Source organism: Lemur catta, chromosome 9 (genome assembly GCF_020740605.2).
Source record: "Lemur catta isolate mLemCat1 chromosome 9, mLemCat1.pri, whole genome shotgun sequence".
In the NCBI taxonomy this organism is placed as follows: domain Eukaryota; kingdom Metazoa; phylum Chordata; class Mammalia; order Primates; family Lemuridae; genus Lemur; species Lemur catta.
The window spans coordinates 61,324,483-61,343,788 of NC_059136.1; the positions used below are offsets into that span (position 1 = coordinate 61,324,483).

Sequence of the window (19,306 nt, forward strand, 5' to 3'; positions counted from 1 at the left end):
AAAGGTCATAGTAAAACACCTTAGAATAGAAAGTCTCAGAACTTGACAACCGTGAAACCAAAACTAGGGGACTTAAGTAGAATTGGGATAAGGCCAGAGAGGCATCCATGGAGATCAAGAGGAAAGTAGCCAAGAACCCAGACTCTGGAGCCTCAGTTTCCCTATCTGTAAAATAGGGATGCTACAGCACTTAGCCTAGGATTGTTGTGAAGATTAAATAACGTTTGTAAAGGGTTTAGAACCACATCTGACACGAGTTCTCTGTGAGTGTTTGCGTTCCCTGGAGGAGGCCAGTGTCAGAGTTGAGGGCACAGTCCAGACCCGCAGGAGGTTAAGGCATGAAGGGGGCAGGGGAATAAGAATCCCTCCCCCCATGAAGGCTGTCAGGTGAGTGGGCCCTGCAGGGACAGAAGAGGGGTTGAAAAAGCAAAAGGGAGGGTTGGGGGAATGAGCAGGAGGGGAGTAGGGAGATGGGAAACACACACACACACACACACACACACACACACACACACACACACGGAGCAGCACGGGTGGGGAGGGGAGGAGGAAATCACCTGAGATCAAACGAAACCATAAAGAAAACGAAAAAGCAAAAAACCGAAATAGAGATGTTGGTCCAGGGATGACTCTTCTACGTTGTATGAGAAGAACACTGGGCTTGGGGTCAGAGCCTGGGTTCTGTACCTGGCTGCATAGCCTCCTGGCTGAGTGGCCTTGGAAAAGTCACTTATCCCCTTTGAGTCTTATTTTTCTCATCCGTGAAAGTGTAAACAGTCACACCAACCTCACAGAGCTGTTGGCACGATCAAAGGAGAGCATTTTATGGTTGGTGCCTGAGCACCCAATAAATGCGCAGGGAAACTCTTCTGTCCAGAACAGTCCAGGGCACGGACCACTGTGGGAAGCAGAAGTAGCACTGCGCCTGGGCTTCCTGCGTTCAGGCCCAGGAATGAGCGAGGCAGTGGGCGGGGAAGACAGGCACGGGGAATCTGGGGACAGATAAAGGAAACTCGTGATGGGGCGAGGCTGGACTGAAGAGAAACAGATTGGGGTAGAGCTGCAAAGGGAGGGGTCCAGTGGAAGGGGAGGGGGGAGGCCAGGAAGAGAGAGGGTGGGAAGACAGAGATGGGAGGGCAGTTCGAGAAGAAAAGCAGGCTGGGGAAAGAGGGATTGGAATGCAGAAGGAACTTGGGCAAGGAGGAAGTCCTGAAGGCGGGAGGGAAAGAAGAGAGGAAAAATGGGGATGCAGTGGAGGCGGGGGCAGGCCGCGAGAAGGACGAGGAGCCCGGGAGCAGACCGAGGAGATTTGAAGCGGCTAAAGCCAGCGCCAGAAGAGGCTGGGGACTGCGAGAGCAGAGGCTGGGGCCTGCAGGGGAGCACAGCAGCTTTTAGCATCGATCCAGACTCTGAAGACTCGTGGCCTTTGCTTGACCTCGAGGGTCGGGAATAGAAGCCTGTTTTTGTGAAGAGCGGTACCCCACCGAGAAAATGGGGCTGTTCAGAGCTGGGCCCTGCTCCTGGCCCACGGCGAGGATTATCTGGCTCTGGGCTGGCCCCTGAAGGGGGCGAACGGCCGGCCGGGCGGTTGGGGCCGCGGAGGGAAGGTACCACCGCCCCGAGCCAGCGCGCAGCCTGGTGCAAGAGGCGCCTGCTCCGCCGTCTCTTGGGGGCCCCGCCGCCGCTTCCCTCCTCCCAGGCCGCTCGCTCCCAGGAAAGTGCAGGCAGCTGGCGAGGACCGAGAGCCCGCGCGGTGCCGCGGAGGGACGGAGGCTCCGAGGGTTCGAGGGGTGCCCTGGCTCTGCGGGCTGGCCTGTTCTCGCTCGCCACGGGACGGCAGCGTCCGCCTTCCCCCGGCCAGCGCTCGGGGCCCGCGCTGCGCGCACCGCCTGGCAACCCCGCGCGCGTCCCGCGGGGGCGCTGCGTCTTCCTGCCACACGGGCGCACCGCGGCCCCTCTCCCCCACACCTCCTGCCCGCACCACCCGGCCTCTCCTCCCACCCTCCCCAACCCTCCTCTGCCCTCTCCCCTCCCCTCCCTCCCCTCCCGGCGAGGGGCGGGAGGGGGCGTGGCAGGGCCGGGGTTTGTGTGGCTGGGACCCGGCTCCTTGCACTCCGAGTCCGCCCGAGGAGCCGGGCCCCGGCCGCTGTCCAGCCTCTCCGCGCCCCTAGCGCCCTGCGCCGCAGCCGCCGCCTCTTGGGGAGACGCAGCCACTTGCACGCCATGGATACTCCCAGGGTCCTGCTCTCGGCCGTCTTCCTCATCAGTTTTCTTTGGGATCTGCCGGGTTTCCAGCAGGCGTCCATCTCATCCTCCTCCTCGTCCGCGGAGCTGGGCTCCACCAAGGGCATGCGGAGCCGCAAGGAAGGGAAAATGCCGCGGGCGCCGCGAGAGAGTGCCGCGGGCCGGGCGCCCCCGCAGGGCCAGGAGCCACAGCCACGGCCGCAGGACGAGCCCCAGCGGCAGTCGCCGCAGCAGTCCCAGGCGCAGGAGCAGCCAGGCAGGGGTCCGCGCGTGGTGCCCCACGAGTACATGCTATCAATCTACAGGACTTACTCCATCGCCGAGAAGCTGGGCATCAATGCCAGCTTTTTCCAGTCTTCCAAGTCGGCTAATACGATCACCAGCTTTGTAGACAGGGGATTAGGTAAGTGGCAAAGAAACCGCCCGACTCCTCTCTTGCTGGAGCTCCACAGCCAGGGCACTGCTCCGGCTCCGGCAGGAGGCTGCATTTGTGAATTCCCTTCTCGCTCTGGACACTTTCCCTTTTCTCTGCTTAAATTGCTTTTCTCAAGCCCGAGTAAGTTTCTGAATGCGGCTACAGATTTTATCCCAGTCTGTAATCCTCCCTTTCTAGCTTCCTTTTCCTTTCTTTCCCTCTTCCTGCCTTCCTTCATCCTCTCATCTGTTGCAGAAAGCGGTGTGGTGGCCGCTCATCTGGTGGCTAGTGGAGGAACCGTGGAGGACGGGAGGCGGCGAGCAGATGAGCCGGGCTGGAGAGGGCTCGGGACAGGGACTGATGGACCCCTGCCTCCGGTGTCCCAGGTTGTTCGGGATGCGCGGTACAAGGCCTGAGCTGCTGGGGCAGACCCGGCGGGCCCGAGGCGCGAGTGAGCTTTGGAAGCTCTGAGCTCAGGTCGGCTCCGGGAAAAGCCCGCACGAGGGAGTCTGGCTGTCCGAGGAGCAGGTCCGCTAGCAGCGACTGGCAGTGCCCTGGTCCGGCCGCCGAGCGGGTTCTCCGCTAGTCCCCACGCTGGCTGTGGGGATGGTCAGCCCGGCGGGTGTGCAGCGCCCTGTGGCTGTTTTGCGTCGCGCTCCCAGCGGCTCCGAGGCCTCAATGGGTGTTTCTGCAGAGGCAGCGGCAGCATCTGGCTGGGCGGGTCAGGGGCAGGGATGGCTAAGTTTTGGGGTTTGTTGGTACTTAATCCACAAAGGTACATGGGTGTGCCCATCCACCTTTCTCAGCTCCTCTGCGGTTCTCCCAGGGACTCCATCTCTTGTCTCCTCGGAGCGCGAACTTATGGCGCTGTCTGCGGAAACCCCTGCGCCCCTTTCTTGCTACCGGAGTGGTCCGCAGCGAGGCCAGTGCCCTCAAGAAAGCCTCGAGCTACCTCTGGTCCCAGAAATTGGGGAGGGATCCACAGGCGTCGGAAACTGAGCTCCTAAAACAGAAGCAGAAATGTGGAAGGAGACAGGCAAGGGAGAAAAAGGAAAGAAGGGGGAAAGGGGAGTAAGGAGATGAAAAGAAAGGAAGGAGATAAAAGACATTTGGGCAGCTAGACTCTTCTCTATCCTCTCCAGACTTAGTTCCGTGACTTTGACCGGTTCCAGGTCCTCCCACTTGCAGGCCAGTGAAAGTAGGGTGGCCCAGGAACCCTTCAGCGCTGGGGCTCAGGTGAAGAAGCTGCTTCGCCAGAGCTGCCTTGGGTGCTCGCACGTTCTCCAAGCTTTCTGGAGCTGGCTAATGGCCCCTCAGCCCTGGGCTCTGCCCCGGCTCTAGTCCCCAGCCTATCACTGGTAGTCGCTTTCCTTGCTCTAAAGGGTCCTGGCCACGCCGGGTTTGCTGCTGCAGCCCGAGGTCAGCGAGGTTCATGAGCTGCTGAAAGGTCCGGACAGCAAATTAACGCCGGGTATTTTATGATGATTTTAGGACTATTAAAGTCACCTTTGCAAAGACACATGGCTTCTTCCTAGTGCTGCAACTGGGTCCCCGGCCTCCGGGTTGTCAGCGCAGCTTGCCAACCCCCTTTCTTCCCCTTCTCCCACCCCGCCCAGCCGCGGCTGTCTCTCTCCCTCCAAGCCCTCTGTTAATCGCCCACCTTTTCTATTACCCTTGCCGAAGGAGAGGCTAAGGAAGCTCAGAGAAAACTACTCAAGAGGCCTTTGCTCAGGAGAAGTCCCGGAGGCCTAGGTTGGCGGGCTGTGGGCACACATTCTCTTTCCCCGGGAGGGAAGTGGCAAGAGTCTCCTCCCCTCTCCTAGGCAGGCACTCTAACTGATTCGCAGCGCCCAGTGAGGCGCTGGGACCGAGGGACCCTGCGGGCTCTTCCGAGGTGTCGTTGGGAAACCTGCGGCATTCAGGCAAGAGCTGGGAGATCTCTGAGCATCCCAAATACCGCGCAGACGCGAGCTCGCTTCACCCTTGCTTGTCCTGCAAGCTTCACCTCCCCACCCCCAGCCGGCGCTGCACTGTGAGCCCCCGTACCCCAGCCGGAGAGGAGGGATTGGCAGTGTACCCGGGCTGGGGGCCCTCTGTTCCTGCGACAAGGTCTCCGGACCAGCTGGACTGAGATCCAGACGTCCGGCTTCAACCCCGGAATGCCGTCGAGGGCTGGGGCTGCGAGAGGTCCACGGCCGGACAAGACGCGGCGTGACCACCCGGACCGCAGCTTCAAACGCACGGTGTCCTCCGCGAAGAAAGGCGGTTCCTTGACCGGGAAGGCGGTGCGGCTTGTCGCACGCCGCGCGGGGGCAAGGGAGTGCGGAGCCGCGGGCGGGAGGGGGGCACAGAGGAGGGGTACGTTGCTGGCTGCAGCCCCAGCTTGATAAAGGGAAAGCCTCACTTTCCCTCTCACTGATTTTGATTTGATGTGTCACCGGCGGTGACCTCGGGCTGGACCTTCCGGGGCTTGCTTAGCATCGGGCCCCTGATTGGAGTGTTTCAACTCAGCGATCTAATTGAGGGTTCATGTCATAACACATCAAACGGTGTCTCGTCTCCCGTGATGGAAGGGACCCGCCAGCCGCGCATCCCCGGCTCCTGGCCAGGACTTCCGCCCCTCTCACGTGGGGCTTTTAACCGCGCCAACCCCCCCAATATCCCCTCCCCCAACGCATGGATGGCCTGGCTAAGAGGAAAGAGCAGCGGCCTGCCTAGAGCTGGGCCCGCCGTGCTCACTTGGCGCCTCGCCTAGAGGATGTTTAAATCGCCGTCGAGTGGGGCAGGCTTGGCTCCGAGGAGCCAGGGGTCCCTTAACGGGAGGAGCAAAGAAAAGGAAGGGACCCTGAAGCCGGTTCAGGAGGCATGAGCGACTTACTCATGTACAATATTTGTTTTTGTTTTTTTAAAAAAAGCCTTCTCCACCCCGGGAACCTCAGAAGTCGCACCTGAAGCCCTTGGTTGAGAATGGAAGAGCAGGGATGAGATAAACTATGTTCAAAGTAAATGAAGGGTGCTTTAGGTCTATGAAGAAGGCAAGTTCTGTACTACCCATCCCCCTGCCACCATGAGACTTGATGGCAAGTGTGTGTTTTTTTTTTAATATGTCCCTCTTTTCCGTTTGCTCTCCAGATATCTAGGGGTAATAATAATAACCAAGATTTATTGAACATTTGCTGTGCCAAGTACTACACTAAAATTTGTTACATGAATTATCTTATTTAATTCTCACAACCACTTCTGGGGAAAGTGCTATAATCACTCCTTTTTATAGGTGAATTAATGAAGACAGAGAGGTTAAGCAAGTTGCTCAAGGTCACACAGCTAGTGAGAGGTGAAGCTCATTTAAGATTCTAGACCCTGCATGTTTAGCTAGGACACTATTTAGATAGGGTAAGAGGTGAGGAAGTTTCTAATGGATGGTGGCAAGAAGCAGAAGTCAAATAACTGAGAGTTTTTTCCCCCAGTCTAATATTCCTCTGTAACTTTCTAAGACCCAAGTTAGGAGTTTGAGTTGAACTTTGGATTTAAGAATCTGAATTTGTGCTGTGCCTCCTGTGCTTCTTTTTGCAGAGGCACAAACCATGTTATCCCCTGATCTTCAAAATGGCCCCATATTGTGCTTTTAAAATGCTTTTGGATCCATTATGATGAGAAAGTGTGTGCATGTGTGTTGACTCAGTCATAGGATCAAAATGGACAAAGTTAGATACAGTGAAATTGCAGTTAGCTCATGAAATAACTCATTAAAAGGCCACTAGTACTGGGACCCTGGACCCCCAACCCTGGGGCTTGGAAAAGGCAGACAATTAGAACTTCTATGAATTCAACAGGGCTGAGAGGATGGGGGGTAGGAGGGAGGGATGGAGGAAGGTAGGGGAGAGAGAGTGTGTGTTAGCGCAAGAAACTCAGACTTTCAGTTTATGCAGTCAAAGTGCCACATAATTCTAACAAGGGGCCAAAAACACAACTCAGAAGGATGAGGAAACCAAAATGAGTCTAAGACTATTGTTGTGAGTTGGGTTTCCATAGATTACTTTGAAATAAGAATACCCTTTAATATTTTTTGTACAATAGGACTCCCAGAAAGAAGGCGGTGAGGAAAAGATAAAAACCAAAACGAGATCGGAACATCCTTGAGGAACTTGATACCCTAGAAATAACTCTCAGGATAGTTTGCCACCAATTGTTTGTTGGCTTCTCCGTTTACCTTCTGGGTCGCGATTATCAGAGGGCAGAGCAGGACAATTTTGCGGATAGCCCCGCTGCGGGGAGTTGCAAGGTTCCCTCGCGATTGAAGTTCATCTGGTACGTCATGTTTATGCAAAACAGCGGGTTTCTGGGTGGACCTGAGCTGCAGAGTGGTGTAATCAACGCGGCAGTGCTTTTGCCCGGGACCCTGTTGTCTTTGGCAAACGGAAAATGAAATATAAGCAGGGAAGTATTTTAATGGGGACGGAGGGAATTCACAACTGTTAATTATTTGGTGACCTTGTATTCGATTTGTTTGAGTCCCTTATAAAAACACTAATGCAGACCAGACGGCCAAATGAGGAAGCCGGGCAGAAGGTTCCAATCTAGGCTTTATTTCCCCGGAAAGAGGGAACAGCCTTGGAAAAGGCTTGCTAAGCGTTCAAGTGTGTGCGTGAGAGGCAGCGCCTGCAAGAGCGCGGGCACAGAATTTGCTCCACAGTTCAGGTTCAGGGTCCTCCTGCAGCCCGGTAAACCTGGAGAAAGCCCCGGGGTAGGGGAAAAGAAGTTTTAAACTAGAAGTTTGTTTTGCTCTTCTGGTTGGAAGAATTAAGACATGTTTAAGGCCACAAATCAGCCCCTTAGCCATCGGCTTGTTATTAAATATCGGTGATTGTCATCCCAATCCCTAAGGCCTTGAGGTCTGCCTTGCAGGGAAAAGCAAGACGCTAAGAACACCTAGCATCTTCTGCAGCGAGAGAGCAGGTTGCGCAGCGATTCTTGGCGAGTTTTCTTGGCTAGGAAGGCTAGTCTGAGAGGGACCCAGCGCTTTTCCCAAGGCGGGAGGCTTTCGGGCCTCTGGGAGTTTGGGTGGTGGAGTTGCTGGTGGGGGAGGGGATCGAAAAAAACGTGCTCAAACATCGTTGTGGTTTCTGCACATTAAAAAAAAAAAAAGGCATTCAAGCCAAAGATCACAGCAGACCTTGTGAATCTCTCTTCTCCCCCCTCCCAAACTGAATCGGGACATGAAAGCTCCTCTTTCCTACCAGAGAGGAAGCGTGTCGCCTGAACCCTCGGGGAACGCAGGGCGCTGCATTGGAGGCCCTGGGGCAACCCATTTTTCCCAGCTGGTGTCCTCGGGGTTCTTGCACTCCTTCTCGAAAGTGGTGACGTCTTTTAGGGGCGGTGGGGGAAGGGGGAAGAAGGGAATAGGATGGAGAGGTGGGGGGAGATGGTATGATAGAAATACAGCAGAATGAGAACTTTTGTTTCCTGCCAGGGCTACTGCGTGCATCAAACAAGCCGGAGCAAATCACCAATAATCCCTGGGGGCTTTTAAGTAAAGTGAAAGGCTTTAGTTCGATAACCCTTCGGGTATTGAATAACCCGGGTCAAACGACGCTCTTTGGACCAGGGGACAGAATCCAGCCAAACCCTTGAGGTGTGGAGTGCAGGATTGTGGACCCACCGCGCCATTCCGTTGCTTGCTCCCCCCTCCCTTCCCAGCCCTGGCTGTTTATTTTTAAGCTCAAAGTCGGTTAAATAGTATCTCCTGTTTACAGGAATTAAATAGGTCCTCGTTGGCCTAATGGGTTCCAGGGTTGCCGTTCTCTGCCTTCCTGGGCAGTCGGTTAGCACTGCTGGAGGCTGAGGACTGGGTTGTTTGGGGAGAGGGGCTGCAGGAGCCTGGGGCAGGCCGGCAGCGGGCGGCGCTGGACGGCGTTCCTAGGGACGCGCGCGCTGCGCAGCTAGTGGCCCAGGCGCCTGGGGGCGGGGCACGGTTTAGGGACCCGATAGTGGGCGTGCAAGACAGTAGAGGGGCGGGCCTCTGGCCCAAGCTGGTGGGACTTAGCCTGGGGAGAGGGCGGGAACTGGATCGGCGCACAGGGTTGACTTTAGTAGGGGGCAGGGGCATCCCTAAATAACGTAGGAGCCCAGAGGAATCCGTGCGCCTGCTTTCCAAACCCGGCTTCCAGGCAAATCGGTTCAGCCCAGATTCCACTTCCCAGCGCACTGCCGCTCTGATGCGCCGTGGAGAGGAAAAGTGAACGATGCCAGGCTAGAACAGGGCCCAAGAATCCCATTTTGCTGCGTTGTTTCAGAAGTTAGACCAAAGCTAACTAAGCGAAGCGGGATTGTGGCCATCCCTTCTTCACAGGCTGCCCCTGGCCCAGCACTTTAAAGAAATATCACAGCGATTTCTCCTGCGCAGGTCCTCAGGGCTCTGGGAGTCCAATGTCCTGCTCATGACTACCCGCCAATTTGAACCCCTTCCCCCACCCGCAACCTCAGAACTTGTCAGGGAGGGGAAAACCGCATAAAATGGGCACCTTTCCTTCTACTTTTGATCTCTAAACTCTCGAGCCAAGCTGCCGGATCATGTTCCAGCCCCGATGGCGGCTTCCCGATTCGTCCACCCCTCTCCCCCAGCCTTCCTAGAGGGCCTGTGTCGTTCCTCTGGGCTCTTGGGTGACCCTACCGGTCAGCAGTGCAGAAAAGGCCCCCAGCAAATCAACCCTGTCCCGGCCCAGCACACGGGGCCCCAGGGGAAGGGCTGCGACCAGCGGTGGACGCCAGGCGCAGGCTGCTCCCGCACTGCGGAGAGATGGGGAGGGAGGGTCCGGCGCGCAGGGACAGTACCGAGCTTCACTTTGGGTTTCATCCACAGTGATGTCAAGTTAAGATTTGAGCCACTGTGGTCAGGAGCCCAGAGTGGAACCGCTGTGAAAAGAGAGATGCCCGGGGTGATATGTCCTTGATCTTGGCTCTGCCTCTCTGGCTCTCTGGCCCTTCAAGAGAGCACCCAGGGTCTCCGACTAAATTCATGAAAACTACTTTGTAAATAAATCCATTTCAGCCTATAGAAACAAAAGGAGTCTCCCTGAAGCGCCTTTGAGATCTTGTTGGAGGTGCCCTCCAGAAATCTGCACCCTCGGGGTTGAAGTTACTGCAGTTAAAGGCCGCGCCGAGGCCCCGATAGGAGGGCGCACACAGAAGTTGTTTTCAGTCAGGTAGGATTGGAGGTTCTCCTTTCTTTCCTTTCTCCCAGCCTCACTCATTTTCCTCACGTTGAGCCAGAACTTGCTGTGCGGGCACGGAGATTTCTCCACGAGATCCAGGCAGGCCACCAGACTCGCTTAACTTGCGGGGTCCACAAAGCCCAGGCTCATTGTGAAAAGCGGGGCACTGGTCTGCAGGCCTGAGAGAGTGTGGAAAAGCCTCTCCAAGACTGCGTGGAGGACTTGACTTGGACCTGGCTGGTCTTTGGAAGGAGAAAAGAAGCTGAGAAATGCAGGACAAGCTATTGGAGAAGGCACTGGGGAAGCCAAGAGACCCAAGAAAAGCTGGACCGGTGAGTGTGTGTCAGGGAGAACACAAACCGACAGACCATGGAGAGTACTTCGCAGCTGACAGGTGTCACAGGCCCAGCCTTGGGCTGCAGCCCAGGGAGTCATTCACTGTCATCTTCCCAACATGTGTGTGGCCATTTGCCAAGTAAAGATTGGGAACGTGGGCCTTCCTATCCTCACCCCAGACTGTGGACAGATTGTGCCCCACAAAAGTGCACCAAAAGGGTGAAAGAGACTAATCCTCAGGCCCCTGAGGGCTGCACCGAGCTGCCAGGGAACCATATAGGTTAGCACATGGGCTAACACTGGCCCTGACCTTGCAGAAGAGGAAACCTCAAGAAGAGGTTCAATCCCTGATGAAGTTGGGGTAAAGGCTATCCGTTCACCTGGCATTGTGGGAGGGACAGTGTGATATGGCCTCACAGGACTAAGGAGAATTCCAGTGAGGGAGTGAGGCTGCAGCCCCCATGAGCCTTGAACTTTGCTTGGCCTGAGATAAGCAGGAACTGGAAGCCTCTGCTTCTTTCTTCACCCATGCTGCCCACACCTTTCCTCCACTCACTTCTGGAAATCTTGTAGAGAGATCTGGATCACGTCTCCTGAAAGGAGGCCAAGAGGAAGACTGGTACACCTTCTTCTACCAGGATGTAGGTAGTTATGATAATATTGGCTGCATTTCTGGAGAGTTTTCATGTGCCATGCACAGCCCTAGGTGCCTTGACTCTGATCTTTACAATGACCCTGCAAGGTCGAGGTGGTTCTCCCATTTTACAGATGAGGCATATGAGGCTGGGAGAGATCATGTCACCCAGTCTACCTAAAGTCACCCAGCCACTAAATCACAGATCAGGGTTCACATTATGTCTCTTAGATTCTAAATTCCACATCGCCAGTAGTAACTGACATTTGGATACCATCTTCGGAGGTCTTTCCCACACCTTATCTCATTTGCTCCCCTCAGTGGCCCTGTTAAGTTTCCTCCTGAGTCCTCTTTCAAAAGTCCAATTGTTGGCATTCCTTCTGTTCTGCTGAAGGAGTGACTGCCAAAGTTCTGGTGAAGCAAGTGACTCTTGGAGACCAAGGATTGATGCCCTCCCTCTAGGCATGGGCAGCATGAAAGTGTTTCTCAGTTTTTTTATCAGGCACAGAGGGAGGTGGCACAGATACTGGAGCCAGACTGCCAGCTCTACAATTATGTTGGGCAAGTTACTCTTAAGCTCTCTGTGCTCTAGTTTATAGTGATACCCTTCTCAGAGGTGGTTCTGAGGATGAAATGAGTTATTACCAGTTAAGAATTTAGATCATGCCCAACACATAGTAAATGCTACACCAGCACTAGCTCTTGCAATTGTTACTCTGGGTAGTAAAACAAGAGTGCCCTAGAAAGGGTGAGTTGTGTGGATTGCCTCACTGAGCTGCAGCAGTTTGCAAGGCTCGCATCTCAACAGGGGCCTACCTCAGGAGGAGTACATCCTCGGCAGATCCCTAGGAGATCACTGTATTCCAGGGTCCAGGGGGACACTAAATAGTTAGAGCACAGATTACACTGGGAGGCCTTCACACTCCAGGAGGAAGGGCTGGTAGCTGATTTTTGTTAACCCAGTACACCTGGCTCTGTTTCCAACCTGATAGATGTGGGAAGCTCAGGGCAGTGCTGAAGCAGAGAGACCTAGGTGAGAAATGACTCCAAACCCAGCCATAAAGTCTGAGCTTGGAGGTCTTTTTCCTAGTAAAGAAAGGTGGGGTGGAATTCTGGGGGAACCCGGCCCACCTTGTGTTGTTACATTGATGATGAATGTGTGGCCTGTTTCCTGGCTCCCTCTTGCTCCACTGCCCAAACAGGACCCTGCTAGAGGGGCGTGGCAGCAGGACAGGCACCCCCAGCCCCACCCTGCACTTGGAATTAAGACCTTCAACCCCTGTCCCTTACTAGTTGCAAAACGATGATACCTCTTAGAGCCCCAGTTTCCTCATCTATAAATGAGTATAACAGTAGGACTGACCTTGGACGTTGGCGGTGAGGATTCAGTGAGAGCCGCCATCAATGCCCTGAGCACGTGCCTGGCACAACGGCGGTGCCCCATAAGCACTGGATGCTGCTGCTGGCTCTGAAATGACGGGGTGGGGGAAAGGCTTAGCTTCAAAGACGGCTTGAGTTTCCCTTGCTAAGATGGGTGATTATCCCTGCACCCCCATCCTTGCTTAGGAGGTGGAGGTTGGAAAGCCTGGGGTCTTCTCGGGGTCTTCTCAGCTTTCTGAGCAGTCGCCTAGTCCTCGGGGACTGTGCCTCCGGAGGACTTGTGTGGGGGGCGTGGCGGAGCGGCTCAAGGAGGCTGGTGGGGATCGACCAGACCCCGGCCAGACCCCTGCCCAGTAGCCATACCGGGTCACCGTGAACTCAGAGGATGGGAGCCGCACGCGCGGGAAGGAGCCTGGGGAAGCCCAGAGTCTGTGGCACGTAGAGCCCTGTGGGTCTGGAGAGCTGCAGTCGCCGGTGCAGACGCTGGACAGTGACAGAAAACCCAACTAGGACCCTCAAGAGGGACTTCAAGCTACGTGTGTATATCTCAGAGATGTCTTGGGAAAATGCAGTGTGTGTGGCAGTGGTGGCGGTGGGGCTTCCTGCCCTCAAACAAAGAAGTTTCAGGTTTTCGGAAACCCCCTACAGACTGGCCCCGGGGAGCAGCCCTCCCAGGGGCGACGGGGCGGGGCAGGAATCCTGCCGCTGCTGTCACCCGTCACGCCCTCCTGGGACTCAGGTTCCCGGGCATAAGGTTTTTGGCGCTGCGGGCACCTTTTCCTTTCACCTCTGGTGTTGGGGTCTCTCGCTTCCTCCAGCCTCACTCATCCTGGACTGCCTTTGCCTTTCTAAGCCAGTTTCCTCATTTGAATTGGGTGCAATGGAACCTACCTTGCAAGTAGTTAAATCTTTTTCTCATTCCCGTACTTGCTTTTTTTTTATTAATTATTTTTTTGTCTTTTTAATTTATATTGACCCTAACTGAAACTTTGTGCCCTTTGACCAACATCTCCCCCTCCTTATTCATTCATTTATTTATTTATACAAATTCTGCACCAGAAATGTATGTATGAGGTGCTGTCAGCCTTTTACAATTTGCTGACTTAGTTAAGAAGGAGTTTCTTCAAATAGGCCAGTGATTTGTTCCTTCCTTCTCTTTCTCTCCTCCCACTCCTTGCTCTACCAACTTGCCAGGGAAAAAGGATAAGCACAAATGCAGCAATTGTGACTTGAAAGGTTTAAATGTCTAATAGTCAGCAAACACTGAGTTAACTGAGGTGTGAGCTAAGCTGTAACAAATTAGGCTGATGCAAATTAAAAGCAAACTAAAAAGCTCCCATGATGTATTGATCAATTTCAATTTAAGGGCCTAAAGCATAGGATTCACTTCCAGTATGCAACAAAGTGCCACAAACAGATTTTTAAATAAAAAGTGCATGTTTCTAGTCAAGGGGATGCGAAAGAGTCATTTGATGACATAAGTCCTCATTTATACAGGACTTAATAAGAGAAGAGACTTGTGGAAGGGAGTGTGAAGGGCTGGCTTTTTGCCTACAGTTGCCTTGTGGCAGCTGGGCCAGGCTCTGCGATGCCAGGTCAGCAGGCAAAGGGTCTGAGGGTCACATGGTGGTGTATACACTCTCCAGGTCGGATGCCTCCTCTGGGCTATTTCTGTGATGCATGGCTCCAGAGCAGGTTTAGACAGGTGGGGAATGTGGTCTGCAGGGGACCTGCACAGAGCAGCCTTCTTGGACCCTCTGTTTAGGGGTTAGAGGTTCTGGAGACCCAGTGAAAGAATGTATAGCTGAAATGGTAAAAAAGAATGTGGGGGTGACTTCCTGAGGAGGGTGGCCTGGAAGGAGCTGGGAGAGGTAGTGACTTGGTTCTGGTGAGTACTACCTTAGCTCCTGCTCTGGGCCCTGTGCTTTGGGGACCCTTGTTTTGTCCCTCCTTAAATGTTGCCCCCTCCCTACTAGATGGGAAATCCAAAGAAACTAGGGGATAAGCCCACCTAGACCAGGGGTTCTCAAAGTGTGATTCCCTGGCCTAGCAGAATCAGCATCACCTGGGAGCTTACTAGAAATACAAATTCTGGGCCATACCACAAACCTCTGGGGCTGGAGAAAATTTGCATTTCCAGTATGTTCCTATGTGATGCTGATGATGCAGATTTAAGGACCACTGCATGTTTAGTGGCTTTGAGAGTTACTATTCTAGACCAAGTTCCAGGTACCTGGGCCACAGAATTCTTGTCCAAATATCCCTGGACCCACTTCCAGGGCCTGGGCCCTTCTTCATCAGGTCTGTCCTCCCAGGAGTGGATCACAGCACTGATGTGTGCGCCTGTAGGACTGGAACACTTGGATTGGTTAGCTGGGTTGTCCACATGCGTGCAGGTGAGGCCCCTTGATGTGCAGGCTGGAGCTGTTGTGGGAAGAGAAGGGAGCAGGATGGAAGCCGAAGCCCCCATTTCTACTTTTGCCCTGAGACCTGGAAAGGGTAGAGTTGCCGTGGTCTTGCTAGAAAGATCAACAGAAATCTTAAGGCTGCAGAATCAGTAAAGACCTCTCTCTACAGCTGCTTGCCTCAGTTTCAGCTGTGCAGACTAACCATTTATTAGCTCACACTTAAAAAAAAAGAGTGAAAACAAAAGCAGGCTGATTTCCCCATATTGCATGAGAGAGAAATAAAGAAATCATTATTCTTTACACCTGCCTAATGCTCTCCAGCCAGTGGCAAATCATCTTGAGAATTATGTAACAAGAGTTGGAAATGATTTCCCAAGGGAGTCCATGTTTTATTCCTAGCAAGGACTGCAAAGACAGTTTGGACTGTATCCCTCTTCCCTGGCCACTCCTGGTTGCTTTGAACCTCCAGTACCTACACTACAGTGGAGAGACAATGTGGCTTAGGGGCTAAATGCTCCAACTCTAGAATTAAAAAGATCTAAGGATGTATCTCACCCTCACCACCTACTAGCTGTCTGACTTTCAGTAATTAACTCAATTTCTCCAAGATTTGGTTTTCTCATGTCAGCCTTCACACCACTTAGCTAGTCCAGCAAGTGCCTTAGGTTTATCACTCTCATCACATCCCTGGTTTGGGGAGAGAGGCAGGAAAGTGTATCCTAAGGCAATAGGTCCAGAGATCTGGGCGGTGGCTAAGGACTGTCAGACACAGGTTTCTTCAAAGAAGGAGAAGAAAGTGTGCTGAATTCCCCCTGATTTTAATATGACCCTGGTTGGTTTGAAGGTCTTGACTTCCATAAATCAACTGCCTCCAGCAGCTTTTCCCTTTTCACCTCTCTCACCCTTCCCACACTCCATCGCATGTCGGGGCATGTGTGTAAGAGTGAGGCAGCCGGCCCTGCAGTCAGCCCCGAGTACAAACTAGGTGTGGCTGAGGCTCCAGAGCCAGTGCCCCAGGGCTACATCTGGACTTGCAGTGAGGATCGCAGGAGGGACCCAGTGACACTTTTACTATTGAAATCGACCCAAACTTTACTAGCTTCTGGGGAAAGCTGGGGGCTTTGGGGATTTTTGTATTTGCTGGGTTGTAAATATTTTATGGGAAGGCAGCCCAGGAAAATCTGGTTAGCTTTCCGCCTTGCACACCAAAGTGGGATTGGCTTCGTGCACAAATGTGTCAAAAAAGAAGCCCAGTTTTGCCTTGGTTCTGAAGAATTTGCCTTGGATTTTAAGAGACTGCTACCCCCTCCATGTCTCCTAAATTTCTTTTTCTCACTTGTAACCCAAAAATTCATCTTCAGGATTAGTTGCAAAGCAAGAGAATTTTAGATTGCTTAGTAGGGGCAGGGATGGGGGAATGTCACTCTGTGTGTGTGTGTGTGTGTGTGTGTGTCTAAGTGTTCCTGGCTGAGGTCTCCTTCCAGGTATCCCTATTTCTCACTGACTGCAGGATCTTCTCAATGGATAGATGCCTGATGTTCCTGTTTGTTCATTTGCTGCCCCCTCTCATACTCCTGAAGGCTTCAGCACTCTTTTGTTTCTTGTTAAATGGTGAACGATTGAATAAAGAAAGAAATAAAATCATTTAGCAACTCTTCATTCTATCTTCACTGTGTTGGGCCTAAATGCCTCTCAGCAAACCGCCTGATGGGCAGCAATGTTATCCCCAGAGGAGCGGGTCTAAAGTAGAACTGCACCTTTAAATCATCTTGGAGCTAAAAAAAAAAAAAAAAAAAGCTAACAACAAACAAACCCCCCATGCCCAGGCCCTGTCTTGATATTGATTCAATTGGCTGTAGCCAGCCCTGGCACTCCAGCACTGGTGGTTGTGAAATTCTCCGGCTGGTGCTGGTGGGCAGCCAGATGGAGACTCGCTGCTGTGGAAGTTTCTCACTCACCGACCGGCGTGTACTCTAGGTCAGGCACAGCTCTAGGTGCCGGGGATTGTAAGAGGGGCAGGGACGTCGTTTTAGCTCCTATGGGCTGGTGGAGGCGGGGCGGAGTGTTGCTGGGGAAGATAGACCCCTAAGGAGACAAATATAAACCAGGCAATTGTAGATACTTCTAAGTCCCAGTTAGATAATAAGCCAGGGTCCTCCGAAATAGTGACCGAGAGAGGCTACTTTAGATCGTGGTGGTTGGGGATGGCCTCTTGGAGGAGGTGACATTTGAGACGTGACGGATGAGAACGAGCCAGCCTAGAGGAGGTCTAGGGGAAGCGTGGCCCAGGCTCGCGACCGCAAAGGGCACATTAGTGGTTACGAAGCCTCTTGGGGGGAAAAACCCTGGAGGCCGCCACCGCGGCTGCCTCGCCAGCAGCCACCGACTTCCGCCCTGGGAGTCCGGAGCTGCCCCGGAGGAGGGGGCCTGCCTGGTGCGCCTCCTCCCCGCGCCGGGCACCAGCCGGACGGCGAGCCGGGGTGGTCAGGCCCCGGGCGGGCCGAGCTGGACTCCCCGGCCGGCCTGGCCCGCTCCCGCCCTTTTCCTCCCGGGGGCGGCCGAAGAGCACCGGGCTGATCTCCCCCTTAAGTGAAACTGACTGTAATTATTTTTTATCTCGCAGACGATCTCTCGCACACTCCTCTCCGGAGACAGAAGTATTTGTTTGATGTGTCCACGCTCTCAGACAAAGAAGAGCTGGTGGGCGCGGAGCTGCGGCTCTTTCGCCAGGCGCCGGCAGCGCCCTGGGGGCCACCGGCCGGGCCGCTCCACGTGCAGCTCTTCTCCTGCCTGTCACCCCTGCTGCTGGACGCGCGGACCCTGGACCCGCAGGGGGCGCCCACGGCCGGCTGGGAAGTCTTCGACGTGTGGCAGGGCCTGCGCCACCAGCCCTGGAAGCAGCTGTGCGTGGAGCTGCGGGCCGCGTGGGGCGAGCCGGACGCGGGGGAGGCCGAGGCGCCCGCGCGGGACCCGCAGCCGCCGCTGCCCCCGGACCTGCGGAGTGTGGGCTTCGGCCGGAGGGTGCGGTCCCCGCAGGAGCGCGCCCTGCTCGTGGTGTTCACCAGATCGCAGCGCAAGAACCTCTTCGCCGAGATGCGCGAGCAGCTGGGCTCGGCCGAGGCTACGGGCCCAGGTGCGGGCGCCGAGGGGTCGTGGCCGCCGCCGTCGGGGGCCCCGGACGCCGGGCCTTGGCTGCCCTCGTCCGGCCGGCGGCGGCGGCGCACGGCCTTCGCCAGCCGCCACGGCAAGCGGCACGGCAAGAAGTCGAGGCTGCGCTGCAGCAAGAAGCCCCTGCACGTGAACTTCAAGGAGCTGGGCTGGGACGACTGGATTATCGCACCCCTGGAGTACGAGGCCTATCACTGTGAGGGCATGTGCGACTTCCCGCTGCGCTCACACCTGGAGCCCACCAACCACGCCATCATCCAGACGCTGATGAACTCCATGGACCCGGGCTCCACCCCGCCCAGCTGCTGCGTGCCCACCAAATTGACTCCCATCAGCATCCTGTACATCGACGCGGGCAATAACGTGGTCTACAAGCAGTACGAGGACATGGTGGTGGAGTCCTGCGGCTGCAGGTAGCGGCGCCTTTCCCGCCGCCTTGGCCCGGACTGCAGGGGAGGCCAGGCTGCAGAGAGGCGGAGGAGGAAGCAGGCCTCGGGGGAGACTGGGGGTGAGGGAACAGCCCGGTCGTGCGAGCGGTGCAAGAAGAGGGAGTGCAGCCTTCCCAGAGCCTTCCACCTGCCAGCCCAGAGGGAGATACGGATTTTCACACCTTGCCTGGCCACCCTGGAAAAACAAGCCAAGGAGGATTTCTTTCGTTTTTTTTCTTTTATTATTGTGGCTTTGGATTTCCTTGTGTGTCTTACAGGTTTTGATAGGAGGTGGGGGGAGGGGAGATGCATACCTGTTTCTCAACTGCTCCACGGATTGAAAAAATAATAGTTCAAAAAGGGAAACAATGTGGGAGGACGAATCACCTTTGACCAAATCTTGGTTCGGTTGTTTTGTACTTGTGTAAAGAAGGTGGGGGTCCTTCTGGCCACAACATAGCCCATATCTTGTGACCTCCCAAGCAGAAAGCCTTAGATAGGGGAATTGGAGAAAGGAATAGGAAAGTCAGGAAGGGTCCTGCCTTTAGAAGAGCTTTGAGAGAGGTGGGCTCAGGCATGCCCTTTTCACCCACTTGTGTACTCCGGACAGCTTACCAGCTCTGTCCTGGCCTCTTCCAGTACTGACAACTGGCAACCTCCACCTCACTGCCCAGGGCTCAGGTCGATGCCTTTATTGTTGCTTTTTCTGGTGGGGGAAAGGGGAGCTGGTATGGATGGAATGACAAGAATTACTCCAAATGGAACCCCCTGAAGGATAATGAGGAACCACAAGGCTTGCCTCTGACTTGGGCTGACACAGGGGTGCATTTCCAGGCTGGAGATAGCCCACCCCAAAGCCCTTTCTGATATCTGTTTCTAATTGATTTCTTTCAACGGAATTTGCCAAAATTCAGACATCCCCTTCTAAGGGGAAGGCTATTTCCCATTTTAAAAAAATATAGGTAGGGATGGGGAACAATACAATTATGGTAAGAGGTTCAGAGGAGGGGAACAGGACCCAAGAAGTCCAAGGAGCCACATCAGGAGGGGAGAAGGTGAGCCTCACAGCAGGATGGGGATAA

The 19,306-nt window shown here is 54.5% G+C and overlaps 1 protein-coding gene across 1 annotated transcript; it reads left to right on the forward strand.

The window, feature by feature from the left end:
- The first annotated feature begins 2,139 nt into the window (after positions 1–2,139).
- GDF6 (growth differentiation factor 6) lies at positions 2,140–18,213 on the forward strand. Its single transcript, XM_045560926.1, has 2 exons — positions 2,140–2,647; positions 17,252–18,213. Exons 1-2 carry the CDS (start codon positions 2,224–2,226, stop codon positions 18,211–18,213), a joined length of 1,386 nt encoding a protein of 461 aa, XP_045416882.1. The 5' UTR covers positions 2,140–2,223.
- Positions 18,214–19,306: the final 1,093 nt, after the last annotated feature.